Source organism: Haplochromis burtoni, unplaced genomic scaffold (assembly GCF_018398535.1).
Source record: "Haplochromis burtoni strain Fernald_Lab_line unplaced genomic scaffold, NCSU_Asbu1 Contig_28, whole genome shotgun sequence".
NCBI lineage: Eukaryota > Metazoa > Chordata > Actinopteri > Cichliformes > Cichlidae > Haplochromis > Haplochromis burtoni.
Window position 1 is genome coordinate 90,995 of NW_024582389.1, and position 20,276 is coordinate 111,270.

The 20,276-nt window shown below is 38.6% G+C and overlaps 2 protein-coding genes across 2 annotated transcripts in view; both read left to right on the plus strand.

The window, feature by feature from the left end:
• The first annotated feature begins 45 nt into the window (after positions 1–45).
• il20ra (interleukin 20 receptor, alpha) lies at positions 46–5,644 on the plus strand. The gene is made up of 7 exons (XM_005917592.3): positions 46–364; positions 1,032–1,158; positions 1,409–1,632; positions 1,713–1,888; positions 2,495–2,639; positions 2,909–3,045; positions 3,345–5,644. The coding sequence occupies exons 1-7, from the start codon at positions 316–318 to the stop codon at positions 4,179–4,181; spliced, it is 1,695 nt and encodes a 564-aa protein (XP_005917654.1). The 5' UTR covers positions 46–315; the 3' UTR covers positions 4,182–5,644.
• Positions 5,645–9,889: 4,245 nt separating this feature from the next.
• The window catches only part of ehd3 (EH-domain containing 3), an 18,398-nt gene continuing 8,011 nt past the window's right edge, over positions 9,890–20,276 (plus strand). Inside the window, exons 1-3 of the mRNA XM_005917593.3 lie at positions 9,890–11,152; positions 16,252–16,428; positions 16,888–16,985. Coding sequence (XP_005917655.1) covers positions 10,926–11,152; positions 16,252–16,428; positions 16,888–16,985 — 502 coding nt within the window. The 5' untranslated portion in view covers positions 9,890–10,925. The remainder of the gene's footprint in view (positions 11,153–16,251; positions 16,429–16,887; positions 16,986–20,276) is intronic.

The window sequence follows — 20,276 nt, forward strand, 5'->3', positions numbered from 1 at the left end:
GCGCGGCTCACAGGTGAACTGTTCACAAACGAGTAAGGTCACATTCCTTTCCCCAAAAGGAACAAGGAAGCCTGTCAGGTCGCAGGGATTCCTTTAACTGAATCCACGGGGTTTTATTGGTTGGCAGTTTCACGTAACCCTTCCGACTTCAGCTACATTCTTTCACTTTAAACCTTGAGTGCGTGGTTTTAATTTCCTTTAATCGAGAGAACTGCGGGCAGGTGTACTATGAGGAGGAACTGGGGGGAACCTGCCGAGGGGATTGGAAGTATTTGCTTTCTTGTTTTTGTGAAAACATGACGACTCCGTACAAAGATGTTGGCTATATTCACATTATTCATTTTTTATAGCCTGCACTCCACAGGTAGGTCTGCATTTAAATGCTAATATCTATTTTCTTTGTTGTTACTTTGTGGCTGCTGGGTTTCTTTGTTTCCACTGTTTCCATTTTGTCCAGTTAGTTTTATGGCGTTTATTCAGTTTAAGCGGACTGACTTTTATACTACAACAATGCAGCCAACGATGAGATCATTAAAGAAATTAACACATTGTAATTTAGTTCTTCCACATTAAGTACAGAAAGCGGCTGTTAGAGCTACAAACACGTGTGGTTTTGTTAACACAAAAACACAAAAAATGTATTAGTCCATCTAGCTCTACTTTAAGTGTAAACTCACTTTACAGACTCTGGTTTTTCATCCTGAGATCAAAGCATAAAACACATTATTTGATCTGTGTGCAAACAGAAAATGTACTCTGGATAATCTTCCCATAGAGAATCTTTAATCAAACACTTTTATTGTGTTTGGCTACTTGAAATGATTTATAAGGAGCTAAGTGTACTGTGTGAGGTGGAACAAAGTCTGAAAGGCAGTGAATCATAGTGACAGCTCACACCTTATGGTCATATGTGGACAACTAGTTGAATAGTACCATTAAACACAGGGGAAGTTTAAAGGTCAGTCAGGACAACTAGAAGCTAGTGTATATTCTGATGACAGGCACCTCACCTCTTGTCTCTTTCCCCTCAGTCTCCCAGTCTGTTCCCAGCCCCATCAATGTCACCTTCTCTTCTGTAAATCTGAGGAACGTGCTGCAGTGGTTTCCAGGAGAAGGCAATTACGCAGATGAAACGCTCTACACAGTGCAATATGCCATGTGAGTAAATGTTTTAGAATTTAAATAAAAATGTATAGTTCCCAAGAACTAGCCTAGATGCAGTCCCAAAGGGATTTATTGGCAACAAAAAAAAGTTCCAGCAAGGCTAAAAGAAATAAAATGCAACACGATCTCAAAATCAGTCTGCCTTGTTTAAGTTAATTTTCTTTATTGACTGTGACTTTAAGCAAACTCTGCTCAACCTGTGCAAAAGTTCACCTCTGAATGTGTGGGTCTTTGTCTTTTCCAGCTATGGAGACAGAATTCAAGGTAAGAAGGGGAAACGGGTGAACTGGAAGGCAGTGCAGCACTGTACAAAAATAGTCCGGACGTGGTGTGATCTAACCAGTGAGATGTGGGATGAGAACCAGGGTTACTATGCCAAAGTTCGTGCTGTGGAGAGGGGAGCGTCTTCCAAATGGGCTTCTTCCAAATGGGCTTTCACACCCAGGAGATTTGAACCAAAGACAGACAGTAAGTTAAAGAAACAAAAGCATTACATCATATTTAACATGTTTACACTTTAAACAATAGAGGTTTGTCCAACTTTGTAGCTACTTTGGGGCCCCCACTGCTTTCTGTGGAAATTGAAAACAACAGTGCCACCATCACTATGAAGGGACCGATGAGGTATCCATCAAACAACCACACCCCAGCGCTTTCCATGGTGACACTCTACGCCGAGATGACTTACAACCTCTCTGTTCGCAACACCCATCTGAACCAAACGGTAGGTATAAATCAAGTAGAAATATATATGACTACTGTAGCTTGACTCCGCATATAAGAAAAGTTTTAAAATTCTAGGAAGAGGTGAAACAATCTCTATCTGATGTTGCTGCCCTGAATTGCTTTCATTTCAAAAACAGGATTGTCAGGCACAAATAAAAACATTCATGCTAGACATTGTATTGAAAACTTCCTTGTAAAGCACTGAGTCAACTACTACAACTTCATTTTTTTGTAGTTTTTTTTAACTGCTTATATATGGAAAAAAATAGTAAAAACTTATATGTGATTACTCATGAAAGTGGCCACTTTCTCATTACTTTCATACATTGTTTTCGTAAGTATCCAAAACATACAAGTTTCATTATAAAATTTTTCAAGGGATCTTATATCTGTTTTCACCCTTATATGCTTTTCATATAAGTTTCACACAAGACAGATACAAACTTTATAAGATTTATATATATCGTTTCCATATGGGTAGCTATGACGACAAACTAACCTACGCCCACAAAGCATAAACTTTTTGTTTTTTGTGCAGCAATTCTTTCCAAAATTCTTTCCCACTCTCTAGCACTACCTAATCTGTGCACTTGTTGGTTTTTAGCACCATTTCCCAGTTGTTGGCAGCGTGTACAAATACCGCCTGATGAAGTACAACATGGAATACTGCTTTTCTGCACAGTTGAAATTCTCCTCGATGCCAATCCACTGCCAGTCCTCTGCATGGCTCTGCATAACCACACCTCAAGGTACAACTCCATTGCGTGACCGTGTCTGTAAATGAGAATATTCGGCTCCCTGTTTGAAATGTAGAAAAAAATGTCAATAAACATGATATCAAAGCTGGAGAGCGATTAGTGTTTGTGCGGCAGGTGTATTGTACTTCCTTGTGTGAGCCAAATATGTCGGTCAAGGAAATGGTTCAGATGTTAGATTATTTTCTTTTCACATCACAAGCCCTGGATGAATAAATATTTTCACTCACTTCACCCTCTTTTTCTTTTTTTTTCTTCTCTAGACCCTGTGATTGAGCAGCTGCAGAGTGTGACTGTGGGTATTGTTGTTCCAGCTTTGTGCATTGGTATGATCATTGCAGCTGCCTACCTTTTCCATCGCTACCTGTCTGGGAAAGACCAACACAGTCCAAATATACTGGTAATAGAAATGCATATAAACATACTGGCAATTCAATACCTAAACAGCACTTAACTTTAATTAATGTAGGTTCGCTAAACTGGGCAATGCATGTTGTTTTTTTTTTGTTTTGTTTTGTTTTGTTTTGTTTTTTTTAAAATATGAATTTAACAATTCACCTTAGGGAACCACTGACATAATTGCACTTGCAAACTGAAACTACTGCTTTGCATTTCACCTAAATGAGATATCTTTGAGTAGTGTTTCAAAGGTAAATTATCAAACATTTCATACCTTTTTCCTTCCCTTCCAATTTCCAGAACCCACCTTCTTTTCACAAGTCTCCTATTTTGTTCCCTCCTGAGAGTTCCAACCTCATCCCAATCAGCCCCATCAGCCCTGAGCCACCAGGAAACTTATTCACAATGTCAGGCCTTGAACACCCCATCTACTCTCTACAAGTTGTGGATCCCCCACCAAGCTACTCGCCCCAGAGGCATGAGGCTCCCTTGGATGATTTGTCCGTTGAGTACGGGGGTATCAGCATGGCTCCTCAAATCATTGTTGAAGGAGAAGAGGAAGCAAGAGGAGGGAATCAAGATGATGGAGACCGGAGAGTTGAGAGCGTTAACTCTGGTGGAGCTTACGCTCCTCAGGCTAACACTTCTTGGACATGCAAACAAACCCCCATGCAAACACATGGCCAGTCATCTGCAGGTTTACAGTCTTTTCCAAGATCAGCTACATGTGGGCTCAATAAAAAGAAGGATGGACAGATTGAAAGTTTACTGGTAAGCATTCGGTTAAATCTGCAAACAATGGAGGAAGTAAAAAGGGGAGAAGAGCTGCATGGAGAGGTGATCTGGAGCACACATAGGGAGGGAGTGGCAAACAGAGGTGTGGAGGAAGGAAACAACTGTGAAAATGTGCCTTTAATCTCTGCTTATGCCCCACAGAACATTCCAAACATGTCTGCCTCCTCCTCGGACCAATCTGACATCACGCTAGATGACTTTAGTGTCAATCATGAAAGAGGACTGCATGTACCTCTACTTTTAGAGAGAGGTAGAAGACGGAGTGAAGAGGAGTATGTGACGAGAGCTAGGTTGAGGCTAGATAATGTTTCTGTCAGCCAAGCAAGTGACGAAGAGGAATAGAAAGAGTTAGAACACGACAGGTGGAAACAGGGAGTGAAGTGGAGAAGGTTTTCAACAAATAGGACTTTGTTGGGATCCCCATGGATCAGTAGATGATATTCATCAGTAAAAACCACTAACCCTGTTATTGAAAGATAATCCAGGAAACATGGCCAGTATACAGTTTCTCAGCTCTATTCAAATGCATACAGTGTGCGATAAAAGCAGCGTTTAGTACTTAGTACTCACTTAATAATGTTACCTTTATAGCTGAAAATCTACTGATATACACATGAAGAAATCATACTATGGTGAACTTTGAAGGATATGTATTTATCTTAATTACAAGATACACTGTATATTTTAATGTAATTTGTTTTGAATCTGTATCCATCCTCATGTAGCTGTCTGATAGTGACAGAAGATAATACAACATATGATCATAACCTAACATAACGAAGAAACTACACTTCATTCTGGACTGGTGTCTGACATATCTCTCTAAGATAATCAGATGTTTGTTTGGGGGTTTTTTTGTTTTTTTTTAAATAGAAAGTACAGCAAAATCCTATATAGGAAACTTTACCCGTGTGTTTTCTTTTAAGGGTATGATCGCAGTGTATTGTAGATGTTGCATGACCATACGTGTCCGTGTTTACTTGTAAAGGTTGAATTACAGGGGGTAGTTTTTTTGTTTTTTTTATCAGCTTGTCCATCATGCTGTTCCGAGTAAAGCATTCAACCTGCTTTTATTTAAATACTGTGGACTATACACCTTTTGCTGTTGTGTTTGTGAAACGAATCCCTCGTTTTCACTGCCAGTAACAGCAGTATCTGTTCTGTAACTGGAAATGATGATGTTAAGTGGAATGAGAAGTGTAACTGTACATGATCATGACAACATCTTTGATTAATAATGAGTTGTATGATCTGCAGTATGTGTCCACTACCTTTGTGCCTTTGGGTTAAAAAAACTGGTTAAATCTGTGAAATCTGATTATGCCATCATATCGTCTTTTGTCGCTTCTCTGAACCTTGCAAATGTATTCCCATCTGCAGTATTAACAACATTATGGTTTTACCTTGTTCTTCTCCATTTTTGCTGTTTCTGTTCTGAGCTGAACAGAACATATTTTACACTTTGTCATTTAGAACTTGTCAGACTTGTTTACTGCAGTGAGTCCTGCATTCCAACACCAACAACACGCTTAAAATAGCAGTTAAAATATGTGATCATTACAAAGTACACAAAAGGCTTTCACTGGCACTTCTGAACATTTGTGCATAAATTATACTTTGTTTTGACTTTTTTTGAAGGAAATCAGTGTGGTCTGTGTTAACACCGTTCCTTTTTCTGTGCCCGTGCTGTTCCTGCATGAAGTTGTAACTGCCCAAAATATGTTAATTTGTAACATCTGACTCATACCATCTCTTTGTAGCTCGATGGGACTTTCTGAGAATAAATTATTTCTTCCTGTAGAAGCTTTACCTTTTGTATTACTAAAACAACACAGAGGGGAAACAGGTACATTTAGTTTCTGACACCCACTTCTAACGTCCATTCTGCACACTGATAACATCTAAAACAGGTTGTTTCAGGTTAATGCATTTACAGAACTCAGTTTGGTGCATGAACTCTGGTTAACCGTTCATTTAAAACCATGATATCCATGTTGTTTTATAGCTTTATATAGTTTGTTGTCCAGTTAAACCCTTGTATTTTAAGAAGGCATTAGGACACTGTGTACAATGCAAATGTCATAAACCCATATTTTACTCACAATGGAACACAGCGAGCATATCAAATATTTAAACTGAGGCATTTTACTGTTTCATGAAAACTATTAGGTTGTTTTAAATTAGATGGCAGCAACAAATCACAATGTTTGGATGGGGGTATGGGGGGCAGCAAAAAGCTAGAAAGGTAAGTGGTAGTAAAAAATATTTGGAAGAGCATTTTGTAACTAATTATGTTCATTAACAACAAGTCAGTAACATGATAGAGTGTGAAAAGAGCATCTTACAGAGGCAAAGATTCTCAAAAGGTGAGCATGGGTTTGCCCAAAAAACTACATCTAGAAATAGTGGAATACTTTTAGAATGATGCTTCTCAGTGTGTAATTATGAAGACTTTATCTATAGTACATAATAAAGTACAATATTATCAATCTTTTTTGAGAATCTGGAGAAGTCTCTGTGCACAAGGGAGAAGAACAAAAATCAATATTGGATGACTTTGATCTCTGGGCCCAGTAGTAGCACCACATTTTTAAAAAAGGCATGATACTGTCAAAGACTCAGGAACACTTCCAGAAATCAAAGGATGCTGAGATCAAGCACGCTGTTCATCTGTTCTAAGCTGTTGTACTTAGCTTGTAATCCTCCTGTTGACAGCTTGTTTATACGCAGGAAACAGGTTTGTGCGAGCTTTTATTTCAGCCTGCATCTATGCAAATAGACAGAATTGGTACCAAAGTATCTGTTCTTAAATGCACATAATATAACACAATTTTGAAGTATGGTTAGACAAATGTTTCTATCTGGCCCACTCAAAGTTTGTGTACGTATGGATGTCTGTTCCCTAAATCCTCCTAGATACGTTAAACAGTCTGCAAGGAACTTACTAAATGTCTATAGAGCATTTGGGAACTATTTTTAAACACTCATATCCTTACTGATTATATTCATTATGTAGTAGATGTTCTCAGAATAAACTGCCATTTACGTGTAACTTACATGTACATTGTTGTCAGTAAATTTTGCAAAAACAGTTTTCAGTGCAGTGGCACTTTGGGGTGGGTCACAGGAATATGTGAAGAACTGTTCCCCAAAAAGTAATGCTAATAGTACCTGTAATTCATTACTTTGTCCTATGCAATGAATATGTAGCTTGCAAAGAAGGAGACATGTATTTATTGTTCATTACTTATTATTCTTGGTGTTTATGAAAGCCATTTTTACCATCTGATTATATATAATTATTATATCAGATAAAATGTAGATAAAAAGATTGATTTCATAAATTAACATAGATGTCTCTGTTTTAATACAAGAACCAAGCGAAAAAGCACTGCAGGCCTTGCAAAAACAGCCTGGGATAAGTTTAAGTGTCATTAAAGCGCTTTTGCAAAATTATATTTATAAAGGTTGAATAAAGTACAGCAATTAGGTTTTTTTAATTTAGCACTGCCATTGTGTTATTACACAGCACGACTTTCATTGTTTTTAGGAATAAAATAAAGTAGAAATAAAAAACACAAAATTCGATATGTAATGTATTATTTTGATGTATAGTGTCATTATATAATTGTTTATTCAGTGTATTCAGATTTTTTCTCCGCACTTCACTCTGATTACCCAGGTATAATTTCATGACAATATGCTTTTCTTTAGATCTTTGAATATCTGTTTACCTTCCCTTGTGTGTTCTGTCACTGGATACTTGCTTTGTTCAACAGAATTTGGCACCCAGCTTAAATAAAAGGGTAGTCATTTGATTACTAAGTTTGTTTGTTAAGTTCTTTGGAGTCCTCGTATTCAAGTCATCTTCCTCCACCCACTGTGACAGTTTTTACGTGGTTTTAATTTTTGTTTTGTTTTTTACAATTCATTTTATCTTTTTGAGATTGCAGAGGTTTTAAGCTCTGTATACTTCACAAAAGACATAAATACAACCTGGCTTATTGTGTATCTCAGTGTTTAAGTTTTGCTGACACCTGTGTGTGCTTTATTTGAAGAAAGAAAAGAAATATTCAATTGATGGAAAATGACAAGAATACTGAGGAACAATAACTCAAAGTTAGACTGAACTTATGTAATTACAAGTTTACCCTGAAGTCACATTTTTTTTATGGTAATGTGGTTTAGATTTAGGATGCTTATAACTTGAATTTTGTTCCAGGTGTCACAATATGTGATGAATGTTCAAAATATGTAGCTTTGAAGAAGATAAAAAGATTATTGTTAAAAGAGTAAAGCATAAAGTAAGCAAGTGGCGATTGTACCTAGTGCATTGTCTTTACACTTACCGCCCCTGATCATTTAAAACATTTATCATTCTATGTCCTGATTTGAAAAGTTGGTGAAACAAAATTAAGTTCTTTCATTCACTTGTGCACTTTGTTGTTGTTCCTGTATAAGTGATAGGAACATCAGGAAGAAGGAACAGAAGACGGTGAAGACAAGTGGCAAGGCAAGGGAACTGGACGAGTAGTTTAATTGGATCCCACAACATCCAATATCTCTGACATCCAAGATCTCTCTGTCCAGAAGAGCGCATTCGTAGGAAATGTAAAGATACTGCGCAGGACCCTCAAACTCCCAGGCCCGTTCTAAACCTATATATAAAACAACAACAACAACAACAACAACAACATATGAATATCGCTTTTTTTTTGACACGACATCAAATACTTTTGTTTTACTTTTGTTTCTATTCCTAATACATGCTTAGCGCCTCTCCGAAGTGAAAGTAGAGACATTAGCGACATCTGCTGGTTAAACTGTAGATGACATAAGGTTGAAAACAAAACTGGGATAAGTACTTATTTAGAGAAGGACCCTTGTGAGACAGATAAATTATGTTTTACTTTATTAATACTGTAATTATTACTATATTTTAATTATATAGATTTTTTTAAACCACACAAGCGGGTAAAAGGTCTTTCTTAAATATTATATAATGCATACAGACGCTATCATTCAAGATCCAAACTTCCAATTTTGCTTTGGGATATCAAATATCCTCATCTCAGCTGATACTTTTATCTACCTTTCATTTACCAGTCAGGCATGTCCCCACATGTTAATAAAATGTTGAAATATTCGCTTTATCTTTGCTACCCGCCATGATTTGAAAACCTTTATCGTGCCAATTCTTCTTCTCTGCCTAATTTATAGGCTGTGAAAGTTCATTTTTTACACGTTTAATTACTTTAAGAATGGGCCGTGATTAAATGTCTGATTCTGGATGGGAAGAATAAAGGCACGTATTTGAATGTATTCAGGTTAAATACAAAGCAGAGGATTTAAAATATTTGTAAGTGTATGAGTCAAGGTTATTGTAGTTAACTAAAATTGAACTAAACACTAAAACTACATGTGGAAAAAAGTTGACCCTCCCCAAACACACACATAAAAAACTACAGGTTTTCTTTTCGTGAATTTAGAAACCCAAATAAAATAAAATAAAAATATAGAGGAAATATCCTCGACTTTGGATGCCTCCAAGAGTTTGTGTCCTTACTGGCATACTGATTTTCCTTTATCTTGCCTCTGACATGTCCTCCATACAATAATAACTAAAACAAACTTAAGCTTACACTGAATAAAATAACTAAAACGAAACATTTTCAAACAATGGAAGTTAAACTGAAACTGGGAAATCCAATGTGGAAACTATCGGAAATTGAATTAAATTAAATTAACAACAAAATGTCAAAAATAATATTAACAATAAACTAATTAGAAAATACAAAACTATAATTACTCTGATACAAGTTACTCTGGTACAATAATTGAAAGAAAGAAAGAAAGAAAGAAAGAAAGAAAGAAAGAAAGAAAGAAAGAAAGAAAGAAAGAAAGAAAGAAAGAAAGAAAGAAAAGGTTCAAATATTTCAAGTTATTTTATTAACCTTTAGGTGGCGCGATGTGTTTGAACTGTAGCTCCCCTGTCTCGTCTCATCCAACATGGCGTCGTCCGGGCCGGCTTCTCCAGCTCTCTCATCACTGGGCGGGTCCACGGTTGGTCGGGCTGCCAGCCGTTGGGCACTTCCGGCGGGCTCGGGTTTCCTCCGACTCGGCATTTAAATGGAACTGCAGGACATCAGCTGCTGCTACTTTCAGCTCGTGCTGTTATAGAAATTAACCGGTAGTGCTAGCAAGACAGTCTGCTCTTATTTTTAACTCGAAAACGACAAAAAAAAATCTTTGTCCCTGAAGATTGTTTGCTCTGGTTGTTGTGTTGTTTTTTCCTTTTTGTTTTTGAGCAGAAGAGCGGGAGCGGCGGAACAATAACGGGGCTTGCTCTCCTGACAGCCTGTCGGTGCATCATTTTTGGGATTCCTTTGCTAGCCCTCGGACGAAATTGAATAGCGGTAATGTGATGTTGAGTCAGAGCAGAATGATTTAGGCTTTTCTCGGCAGCGTTTGTTTACTGAGGTAGACTGGGGGTAAACATAAACAGGCTCTGCAGCAGAGGTGGCCTGGACTGGACTGGGAGGACCGATGGACTTGAGATGATGAACCTGAACGATCAGGTTTAAATTCTGATTGATTTACGGAGCGATTTGTTTTTAGGATTGTTTGTGTTTTGTTTGTTTTTACGTTGTACATATCACCACAGTGTAACGCCCATAAATAATCAAAATTGACTTAATATATCATCAAAAAAAGTGTCACCACCCATTTAGTGCAGTAGGATAGCGACTAACGTTAACCATTGGACACTAATAGTCCTGTATTGTGTGTGTTAAAATACATTTTCAGGACAAACAGAATATCTCTATATTTATGCAGGTCTTATTAAAACATTTTCTTTAGTGTAAATTTGGTTTTGATAATATAGATCTTTTTTTCGTTATAGATCATTTAATAGTTTTGGAATATTTCACTTTAAGCTACATTGAGGACACATTTAGTAGCCTTTCAGGTCAGTGACAAACAGAGTAAGCTGGCATAGATTTCTAGCTGATCAATAATTAGCATTTTTGATTATCATTACCTATCTGGAGCATAACTAAGTCTAATTATAAGTAACCAGCAGCGATGTTCAGCTGGCTTGGAACCGATGATAGGAGGAAGAAGGAGCCGGAAGTCTTTCAGACAGTCAGTGAAGGATTGAAGAAACTCTATAAAACCAAGCTCCTACCACTGGAGGAGAGCTACAAGTTTCATGAGTTCCACTCTCCGGCACTGGAGGATGCTGACTTTGACAACAAGCCCATGGTCTTACTGGTGGGACAGTATTCTACTGGCAAGACCAGCTTCATACGGTATGTTTGCTCACACACATGCAAAGAAAACCTTAGAAACAAGCACAAACAAATGAGGGAGAGGCTACCAAAAAAAGAAGGAATGATAGAGAGAGGGAGAGCATGACACACCCAAGCTGACTTTTCCAGCAGTTTGACAGCAAGCGTGAGGAAGAGGTGGTCATAATTATGCACACAAAGCAACCAAAAAAAAAAAAAAAACACAGAACAATGAGAACAAAACATTGTGAGGAGGCACACCTCCTCAAGCTTTATTGGATTCATAAAGGGTTTATTTGGCATGACTCCTACACAGGCAGACTTGTTGCATTTGGAGGCATTACTGCATTGTTCTGGAGCTCTCCCTGATGAAGTCAGACTGAAAGATGAGCATTACTTCATGAGTATTGGTCAAATAAATGTGTTCACTTGAGGCAAAGTTCAGGAAATGTAGGTGTAAATTGTTTATTACTGATTTTAATTATTGTGGAATAACAATAAGCAGCTATTTGTTGCTGATATAGTTTGTGAACTGATAGAGGTGGGCACCGAGGCTTCCTTGTAGGAACCCACTGTTAGGACTTATGCAGAGCTGTTTTGCCCTGAGGTGCAGGAAGTCTTGACTCGCTCCTAACTTCTGCTTTTTACAGCATGGAGAAAAAAAGTATACAAACATGTGCTTTGAGTGGTTTTTTTTCCTTTTATTAAACCTTTTGAACTCTCTAATTGACCACATTTTCATGTCTTAGTAGACATGTTGTGTTATTATATTATTTAACACACAGTGTCCTAATATGGTTTTGACATTGTTGTTGTTGCAACTACACATAGGGAGATTGATACACCGATTTATCAACCATGTATTGGTATTGGCTCAGTTTTTAACCTGTTTCTCCCATCAGTTTTATGCTGGTTTAATGTTTAAAGAGATAAAAGTCTTTAAAAATCAGGAATTCTTTGATTCCCTGGAACCAAAGTGGAGAAACAAACACAAAAAACAAAACTGAGAAACAATTGACCAAATTGTTGTTTAAACATCGGTATCAGCCCAGAATTTCCTAGTCAGTGCAACCAGCACATATGTTGCTATTTGACTGGTATTACTGAACTGGATCATTCCTTTTGTGCTTCACCTCATAATGATGTGTTGCTGTTCTGTCAGAGCACATGACCTGGAGTATCAGTGAAATTAGTGTGTGACGGTGAGAAGTGTTAGCAGCTGGGTGTCGAGCCTCTTTTGAGCTGCAGTCCTACTGCTAACATCTCACCCCTTTGACATAGACACACAATTGTGCGTACACACACATTTGTGGAGAGTAGTAGGCAATTAAGCCTTTGAAAGCCTGAGAGTGGATGCTGTTAGTGACTTCCTTCTGTAAGATGGGACCATCTCTGCTCCAATCTCTGCCTTCTCTCTCTTCTTCCTCCTCTGTGTCTGATTCCTGCTCTCCTTTCTCCTTCCTCTGTCACCACTCACGACACCATCCCAGTCAGCAGCCTGACCCCCACGCCACTGACATTGTAGCAGTAGGATGCAGAATGTACAAACTGCTGAGTAACACTTGGATGGAGCTGCTGCTTCTCTTTCATTTCATGCCCCATGGTCTCCCTCGGGGTTTGATGTGCTTGCATGGTCTGCCAAGCTACAAACTACCAGCAGTGTTATTCCCTACTTTGCTAGAAGTTTATTTTCAGACTTGTATAGCCAGTGGATTTAAACGAGACGTTACATTGAATATATTTACTAAAATAATATTTGTCTCGGCATGAATTAGAAAAGTCATAGAAGGATATCTGCCTGACAGAGACAGGAAATGGATTAAAGACAGGAGAAGCTGATGGAGGGTAATACAGTCTGACTGCCTTTGAAGTTATTCAGAGTTAAGCAGTCTCAACTTTCTCTCCGTTTGGGGCTGAATTTATTGATTTTTCCTTCTAGGTCTCACATTTTCTGTTTGGGGACTTTTCATAGAGCAAGCCAATGCCAGGATATACAATTTCCTTCAATATAGAATATAATAAACTGTAAATCTGGGCCCTCCTCATGTGCCTAAATCTGTTCATTCACAGGTAAATTTCAATATACTTTGATCCTTAAAACTCAAGAGATGCATCATTGAGGTTAAGGATTTTCTTAACCCCATCTTACAGTCAAATGAAAACTGATATGATGGGAGCAGATGTATATATCTGGAGTGCACATACATGGATTATATGTGTGATACGACACATATACTAGTGCATATGTATGTAGTTGTGCACATGCATTACACAACCTCTTTATAGACAGAAGAGCTCACTGTACAGACATGTGTGCACAGAGATGGCTCCACCAGGCACTACTGGCTCCTTTGACAAGCTCTGACAAGGTGGATGTATGTCTGTGGATATCAGAGCACCATCCTTACACCTTGTAGCAGTTAAAATGTGCACGCATCCCACACCCTTATAGCTATAAATCTCTTTGCCTAAATCTCCTTTTGTGGTCTCACATTGCATTTTTGGGAGTGTGAAACTCAACAGAAACACACCAGCCTTCATTTGAAACATGTGTGTTGTCACTGAATCCACCTTTCACATCTGAAACATATCAAATGGAAGTCAGCTGCAATGCCAACAAGGCCAGTTTAGTTGTGCTGTGAGTTAGTTGTGATACTTTTTTGCAGCAGAACACATTTGTGCACACCACTCCATGCATCAAATTTAATGTTCCTGTTCCCAAGCCGTTTTCACTTCAGCAGTCTGTGATAATCATTGTTTAAACAAGCCTGTGGCAAGGCTGTATATTAACTGTTTGACCTCCACAAAGAGGAAGCTCTTAACCAAATTCTTACTAACTGGCAAGAATTAGACCATGGGAATGTCAATAACACTATATTCAGTGGTTAAAAAGAGTGGCTGATTGTGCAGCAGAAGATTGATTCAATGTTAATTTCTGGTTTTGTCCACTTTCTTCTTTTCATTTCCAGTGAACCAGTTCTAAAAAATAATAGCGCTGGAGTAGAGATTCAGATTGAAATTGAAAGCTTGGCTTAAATTTTTAATGGAATCGGTTGACACTTTTGAGAAATATATGCCCTCTAACTGCAGTACCACTAATCTAAACAGTGTGAGAATATACTGTTCAAAAACATGGAAAAAAGGGAACTCTTTGAAAAGAGATCAGATCTCAATGGGGGGAAAATCGTGCTGGATTTCTATAATGATATAGACTGGGTAATGTGTTTAAAAACAAAACAGCGATCATCTTATGGATGTCTGAATTCATAGACATCCTGATAAAGTGTAAAAATGATTTGTCAGTCTCATTCATTTTGCCAAAATGTAATTGCAGCAACTTAAAATGGCACTCAGTAGTTTGCTTGGCCCCCAAGTGCTTATATGTATGCCCGACAATGTATGCTCTTGATGAGTTGATGGCTGGTGTCCTGGGGGGATCTCCTGCTAGATCTGGAGCAGGGGATCACTCAGCTCCTGGGCAGTTTGAGGTGGTACTTGGCAGTGCTGGGCTGAAACATAAGGTCCCATTTAGGTCAGGTGAGCATGGGGGTCAGTAAGTGGTATCAATTCCTTCATCCTCCAGGAACTGCCTGCATACTCTTTGCACATGAGGCTGGACATTGTAGTGCACCACAAGGAATCCAGGGCCCACTGCGTCAGTGTAGAGTCTCACAGAAGGCCCAAGGATTTCATCCCGATACCTAATGGCAGTCAGGGTGCTGTTGCCTAGGCTGTGGAGGTGTGTGTGTCCCTTTGTGGATATGCTTCACCAGACCATCTCTGACCTTCCACCAAACCAGCCATGCTCAATAATATTAAAGGCAGTATGACATTCTCCATGGCCTCTCCAGACCGTTTCATGTCTTTCACATGTGGTTAATGTGAAACTGCTCTCATCTCTGAAAAAGCACAGGGCACCAGTGGTCGACCTGCCAATTCTGGTATTCTATGGCATCAATCTCCGTAGTGCTGGGCAGTGAGCACAGAGCCCTCGTGAAGTCTGTTGCTGGCTGTTTTGTAAGAGGCATTTACATCAGTGTGCATCACGTTGCTTCCACAAAGGAGCAGATAACATTCCTGCTGATGGGTTAAGGACTTTCTATGGTTCTGGAAAAAAGGCAGTGGCCTTCATCTGAAAACAATTCCTGTTTCAGAGGTTTTCTTATTGATTCCCCTCTTTAGTGCATCAAAGCAGCTGAAACAGATTAGCAACCCTCTCTGCAAGCATATCAAAATCCTAGAAGTTTAACTGACTTGATGCTCTGCTCTAATTAAAAAGTGTTCCTTTATCATTTTTTTGATAACTCTTTGAAAAGCCTCAAAACCCGAGTTTGCCTTGTTTTTGGACTTTGTGTCTGCGGTTAAGCCATGATCATATGGTAACAAGACTGACAGTCAGGCACACCACTTTTTGCTTTGTGGTCGCTTAAAACCAGTGAGGGGAAAAAAACTGAAAAGATGCAGAAATCTGTGCTTGGAAGTAACAGAAACTTTAATATTTGTTTGCATTTAAATCCACTTTATTGACAGAATTCCTCCATACTTACCTCACCTAATCAGAACACTCTTTTCCAAAAGCCCTTTATTGGTCCATGTGTTTACCAGTAAACTAAATTTTGCTTGTTTTGGATCTGGTCAGTGGCAGCCATCCCGTCTGTGATCATCTAAAATTCCCCCAATCTTGGTTCCAGCAGCGTCTAATTCAAGGCAGACATGTTTTCTGTTTTTTTTTTTTCTCAATTGCGTCTTACCATCCTGACCAACTTCATTTATCAGCAGAGTCAGAATAAAAAAAAATCATACAAAATGAAGCAGAACTTTGAAATTAGAGGCTACAGATGCAATATGTATTTTAGGTTTTATCTAAAGATTGATGCTGGATCAAACATTCTAATACAAATGTATATATAACCTTTTTATAATACTTTATAATGCTGATCATAATCTTGTAATATCTTGTTGATCCTTTTTCACTATTGTTCTTTGTTCATCTTCGAGGAATTATTTCAGCATACTTAGAAAGCCTTTTTGCACAGTTGACTTATTCTTACACGGTGATTGAAAACATTCCTCTCTCATCTTGTTTTGCTAACTGCTATTTCCTGTCATCTCACCCGCAGCTACCTGTTGGAGCAGGATTTTCCTGGCATGCGGATTGGCCCCGAACCCACCACAGATTCCTTCATCGCAGTGATGCACGGCGACACAGAAGGAGTCATCCCCGGCAATGCTTTGGTGGTTGACCCCAAGAAGCCCTTCAGAAAGCTGAATGCATTTGGAAATGCATTTCTCAACAGGTAGATGATTGATGGCCACACTCACACTTTCAGATGATGGTCTTTATTGGTGTGTATAGTGAGTTAAGTATTCAAGCACAGAGGGAAAGACCGAGGGAGCACAAGTGAGAATCCACACCGCAGCTCTACATTCCTTTGTGATTGAATTTCCCCCCGCTCACTGGTCAGGGTTTTCTTTGTTAATGGCTGTGTGAGAGTGTCCTCAGTGTGAGGATCAAGCAATGTTGAAAGGAGACAGGAAAAAATGATGTCTGTGAGTGGGGATTTAGAGGGTTCGCATTGAAGACGACCGCTTACCTGTTCATATTTATTCAGCTGGATAAAACTAGGGAGAGCAGCAGAGACGGAGGAGAGAGGGTAACTGAGATAGGGCCATGCTGATGGAGGATTTTAAACTTGTGTCCTGGAACTTTCTCTCTATCTCATGTCTGTTTTGTGTGTGTGTGTGTGTGTGTGTAGGTTTGTGTGTGCTCAGCTTCCTAACCCTGTACTGGAAAGCATCAGCGTGATCGACACGCCAGGGATTTTGTCTGGAGAAAAGCAGAGAATCAGTCGAGGTAAGAAACACATTTGCTCAAACTTCTATTCTCTTCTGTTTATGGTGCGTGTGTGTGTATGTGCGCGCGCATGTGTGTTTATCCTCTGCATCCATTGAGCTGCAGCCCCCCCCAGTCCCACTGAACTCTGAACTACAATGTCAGCATTTCCTTTGGACCCGTGTGTTTGTTTTAGCTTTTGCTATCAGGAGGATTATGCTTCATTCATTTCAAAGAACAGGAAGCTGTTACAAAAAGATGAGCTTTGAATTTGTTCTCCAACATGCACACATAAGTGCACACTGCCTGAATTTTAACACTTTCTACTTTGTGGTTTTCTTAAGTCTCGCATGGAAATGAAAAAGAGAAAAACAAAATTATATGAGGTTCATTTGGATCAACTTTAATATAGTGTAAACAAAAAGGTGCAGATTTAAGAGGACTCGTGGGTAACCAAATGGTTGCACAGTATGCCATAAAATACATTTTAGGTTAAACTTTTTAAACATTTGATTGGATTTTGAGGATGCTTATGAATATTTATCATCTGTAGGTATTGTACAAGACATGCTAGATAGGGAATTTCAATCTTGAACTGTTTGCCAAGTAGGAAGGGCATGCAGCCAAAGAAGTGTAAAACTATTTAAGGTACCACTGTATGAGTCTTGCAGTGGTGAGAGTACAATGTGCTTTGATACCTTTTCTCTGGGAAGATTGACATAAACAAAACCCCAACCTTCTGACCTCTGTGTCAAATCTAGACAAAGACACTATTGTTCTAATCTAATATCATATACAGTAAAGCAGGTGTGTGTAATTTTGAGTTATTCCTGATAAAGGACGACAAGTGTTAAAGACTTCAGTAAATATTCATGGCTTTAAAACCATGGTCTTACATTTCATACTTGCAATATTGAAAGCTTCATAACTGTCCCACCAAAGATAGACGGAACAAAATTGTGACATGTCAGAAGTGTGTGATTACCATCTCAGAGTGTGTTCGCTTCCGCGACTTGTGTCTGCTAACCTCGCAATGAAAAGATGCGCCGGTCAGTACAACACTGGCGTTTGTGTGTGTGTATGTGTGTGAGTGGAAAGAAAAACATAAACAGAAAACAAAAATATGTGAAGATGAATACAAGGTTTCAACAGCTGTCCTCCAGCTGTTATCAGGATTGCGCCACGAAGGATGAAGCATAGGAAGAGATAACGGAGGAATCACAGTGCACTATAGCCCTGGATTCAAGCGCTGCTGTAACAGTGTAGTCCATAAATGAGAGAAAATCCAAAATAAATACAAACCTTTGTGCTCAGTTCTTGTTTTTTAAAGTCATTAAACATATATACTGCAGATTCATTCCACTGTGGAAAAAGGAACAGTTCAAAGAAAACATTAAACGCCCCAAATTACCACCTCCTTCACGCCCATAATGTTGCCCTTACAACAAAGAGCGAACTGGTAGTTGTCAGAGCTCCATTATGATGTGTGCTAAAATGCAAAAAGCTGATGATGTGAAGAGAAACTTTGCGTGGAAAGTTTTCAAGAATGTTCCCGAGCTGTCTCACAGGAGGATGTGTGTCTGGCATGGCTGGCATTCCCAAAGCTAAATGGTGGCATCGCTATACCAACCGCTAACATTAACCATTCCAGTTCTTTTGTTAAAGTAAGTCTTAATTTATTCTGTCCTGCACTCACCTCTCTGAGTTTCTTTCAAAGGCGAATGCTTTCTTTTCTTCCATCTTTTGTCTATTTTCCTGTTTCTCCCCCAGGCACTGTTTTGGTTTGCTATCCCAAGTAAAGCCTGAACTAATTGACTTTTGGCATATCCAGTATTGTCTGTCACCATAGCAAATCACTGATTATATGAATACTTGAAAAATAAAAGTAGTAATGGTGTTTTAATATAATAATTTTCTACGTTCCCGCTCCAGAGAGTATTTATTGTGTTTTTGTGCACAACCAGTACTGTGACATTTGGAGTCCTGTTATAAGATGACGTATCAGGAGGCTTATTCAGCTTTTGATTAAAAGCGAAAAAGTTCTGGTCACGCAGTTCAGGATATTACTTCATACCAAGGTTGGGTCTGCATGGATATTATTCATAACTTTAATGCTTGTCATGAGGGTTTTTGTTGTCTCCAGCTTTACTGTTAAGAAATGAAGTAAATTAGTGTTTCATCAACATTAACCAAATATGAAATTTATGTTTGGAAGTTGTTAAAAGGAACCAGACAAGCACCAGCTCTGTTTCACCTTGTTTTTCCTTTTTGGCCCAAGTGTCCAAAAAACGTGGTGTTAAACCAAATAAACAGCACAGTGAGGTGAAACACGGATACTCTGTGGCCAACACAAAAGAACAAATACAAGTTAAACTTAACCTCTGCTGAGTGAGCACAGCTGTGTTTTCTCTGGGGACTCTGTGTGCAATTCTTTTGTTATTGTGTGTTCATTAACTTTTCATTTAGTTCCCCATCATCATCATCATCATCATCATCATCATCATCATCATCATGTTTCATTTACATGTTCTGTGTCACATTCTTTCTCTTAGTCACTTTTCTTTTACTCTGTTTCAGTGTTTTTAAGAGTGTTTGTGTTTGTGTGTGCTCAACTGTGTGTGCGTGTCTGTCTCCAGAGGAGGAGTTGTCAGGCTATAGCAGCCTGCGCAGATGTCTTTATGGAGGTATTGTAGATAATAAATCTTGGCAACAACCAGCTGCAGAAGGCTTCAAATGATACCTTGACTCTGAAGAATTTGTGGGCTTTTACATATTCTTCACCAGCCTTGTCACGTGGCTTTGGGAAAAGTTCACCTTGTTTCATAAAATTATTATTAATATTATCTGTGCAGTTAGCTGACTTATAAATTATAATGGCAATTATTTTGGCCACTCATAAACTGTATATAAAAGATAGACATAGCCAGCAGGTCTGAAAACAAAGAAAATGTCGAGTTGAATCTGCTTTCTCTGTAATGGTCAGCAGGGGGCGACTTCTCTGTTTACAAATAGAACACTTTTAAGTCTTTTGTTAATACAAAATTGTCAAAGGAGCTTAAAAAGAAAGCGACTGGACTTCTTTGACTAACTTTAAGTTCATTTAAAGAAGTCCAGTTGCTTTCTTCTCAAACTCCTTACACTACCATGACCTGGATGACTGAGAACCTACACGGACATATTTTATATGATGATTTTTATTTGTTTAAATTCGGGTCAGACAGTAAAAGTGGTGATGGGTTTCTCAAATCCACAGCTAACGTGTGAAGCTTCAAAACTGGGCTTTTTATGATTTGACACACACACACACACACA

What these genes read in the sequence shown, in the direction of transcription:
- il20ra (XM_005917592.3), top strand. Translation starts at nt 316, where the DNA reads ATGTTGGCTATATTCACATTATTCATTTTTTATAGCCTGCACTCCACA. An exon ending in TTATAGCCTGCACTCCACAG is followed by an intron (nt 365 to 1,031) that starts GTAGGTCTGCAT and finishes CTTTCCCCTCAG; the next exon opens with TCTCCCAGTCTGTTCCCAGC. An exon ending in ATTTGAACCAAAGACAGACA is followed by an intron (nt 1,633 to 1,712) that starts GTAAGTTAAAGA and finishes CCAACTTTGTAG; the next exon opens with CTACTTTGGGGCCCCCACTG.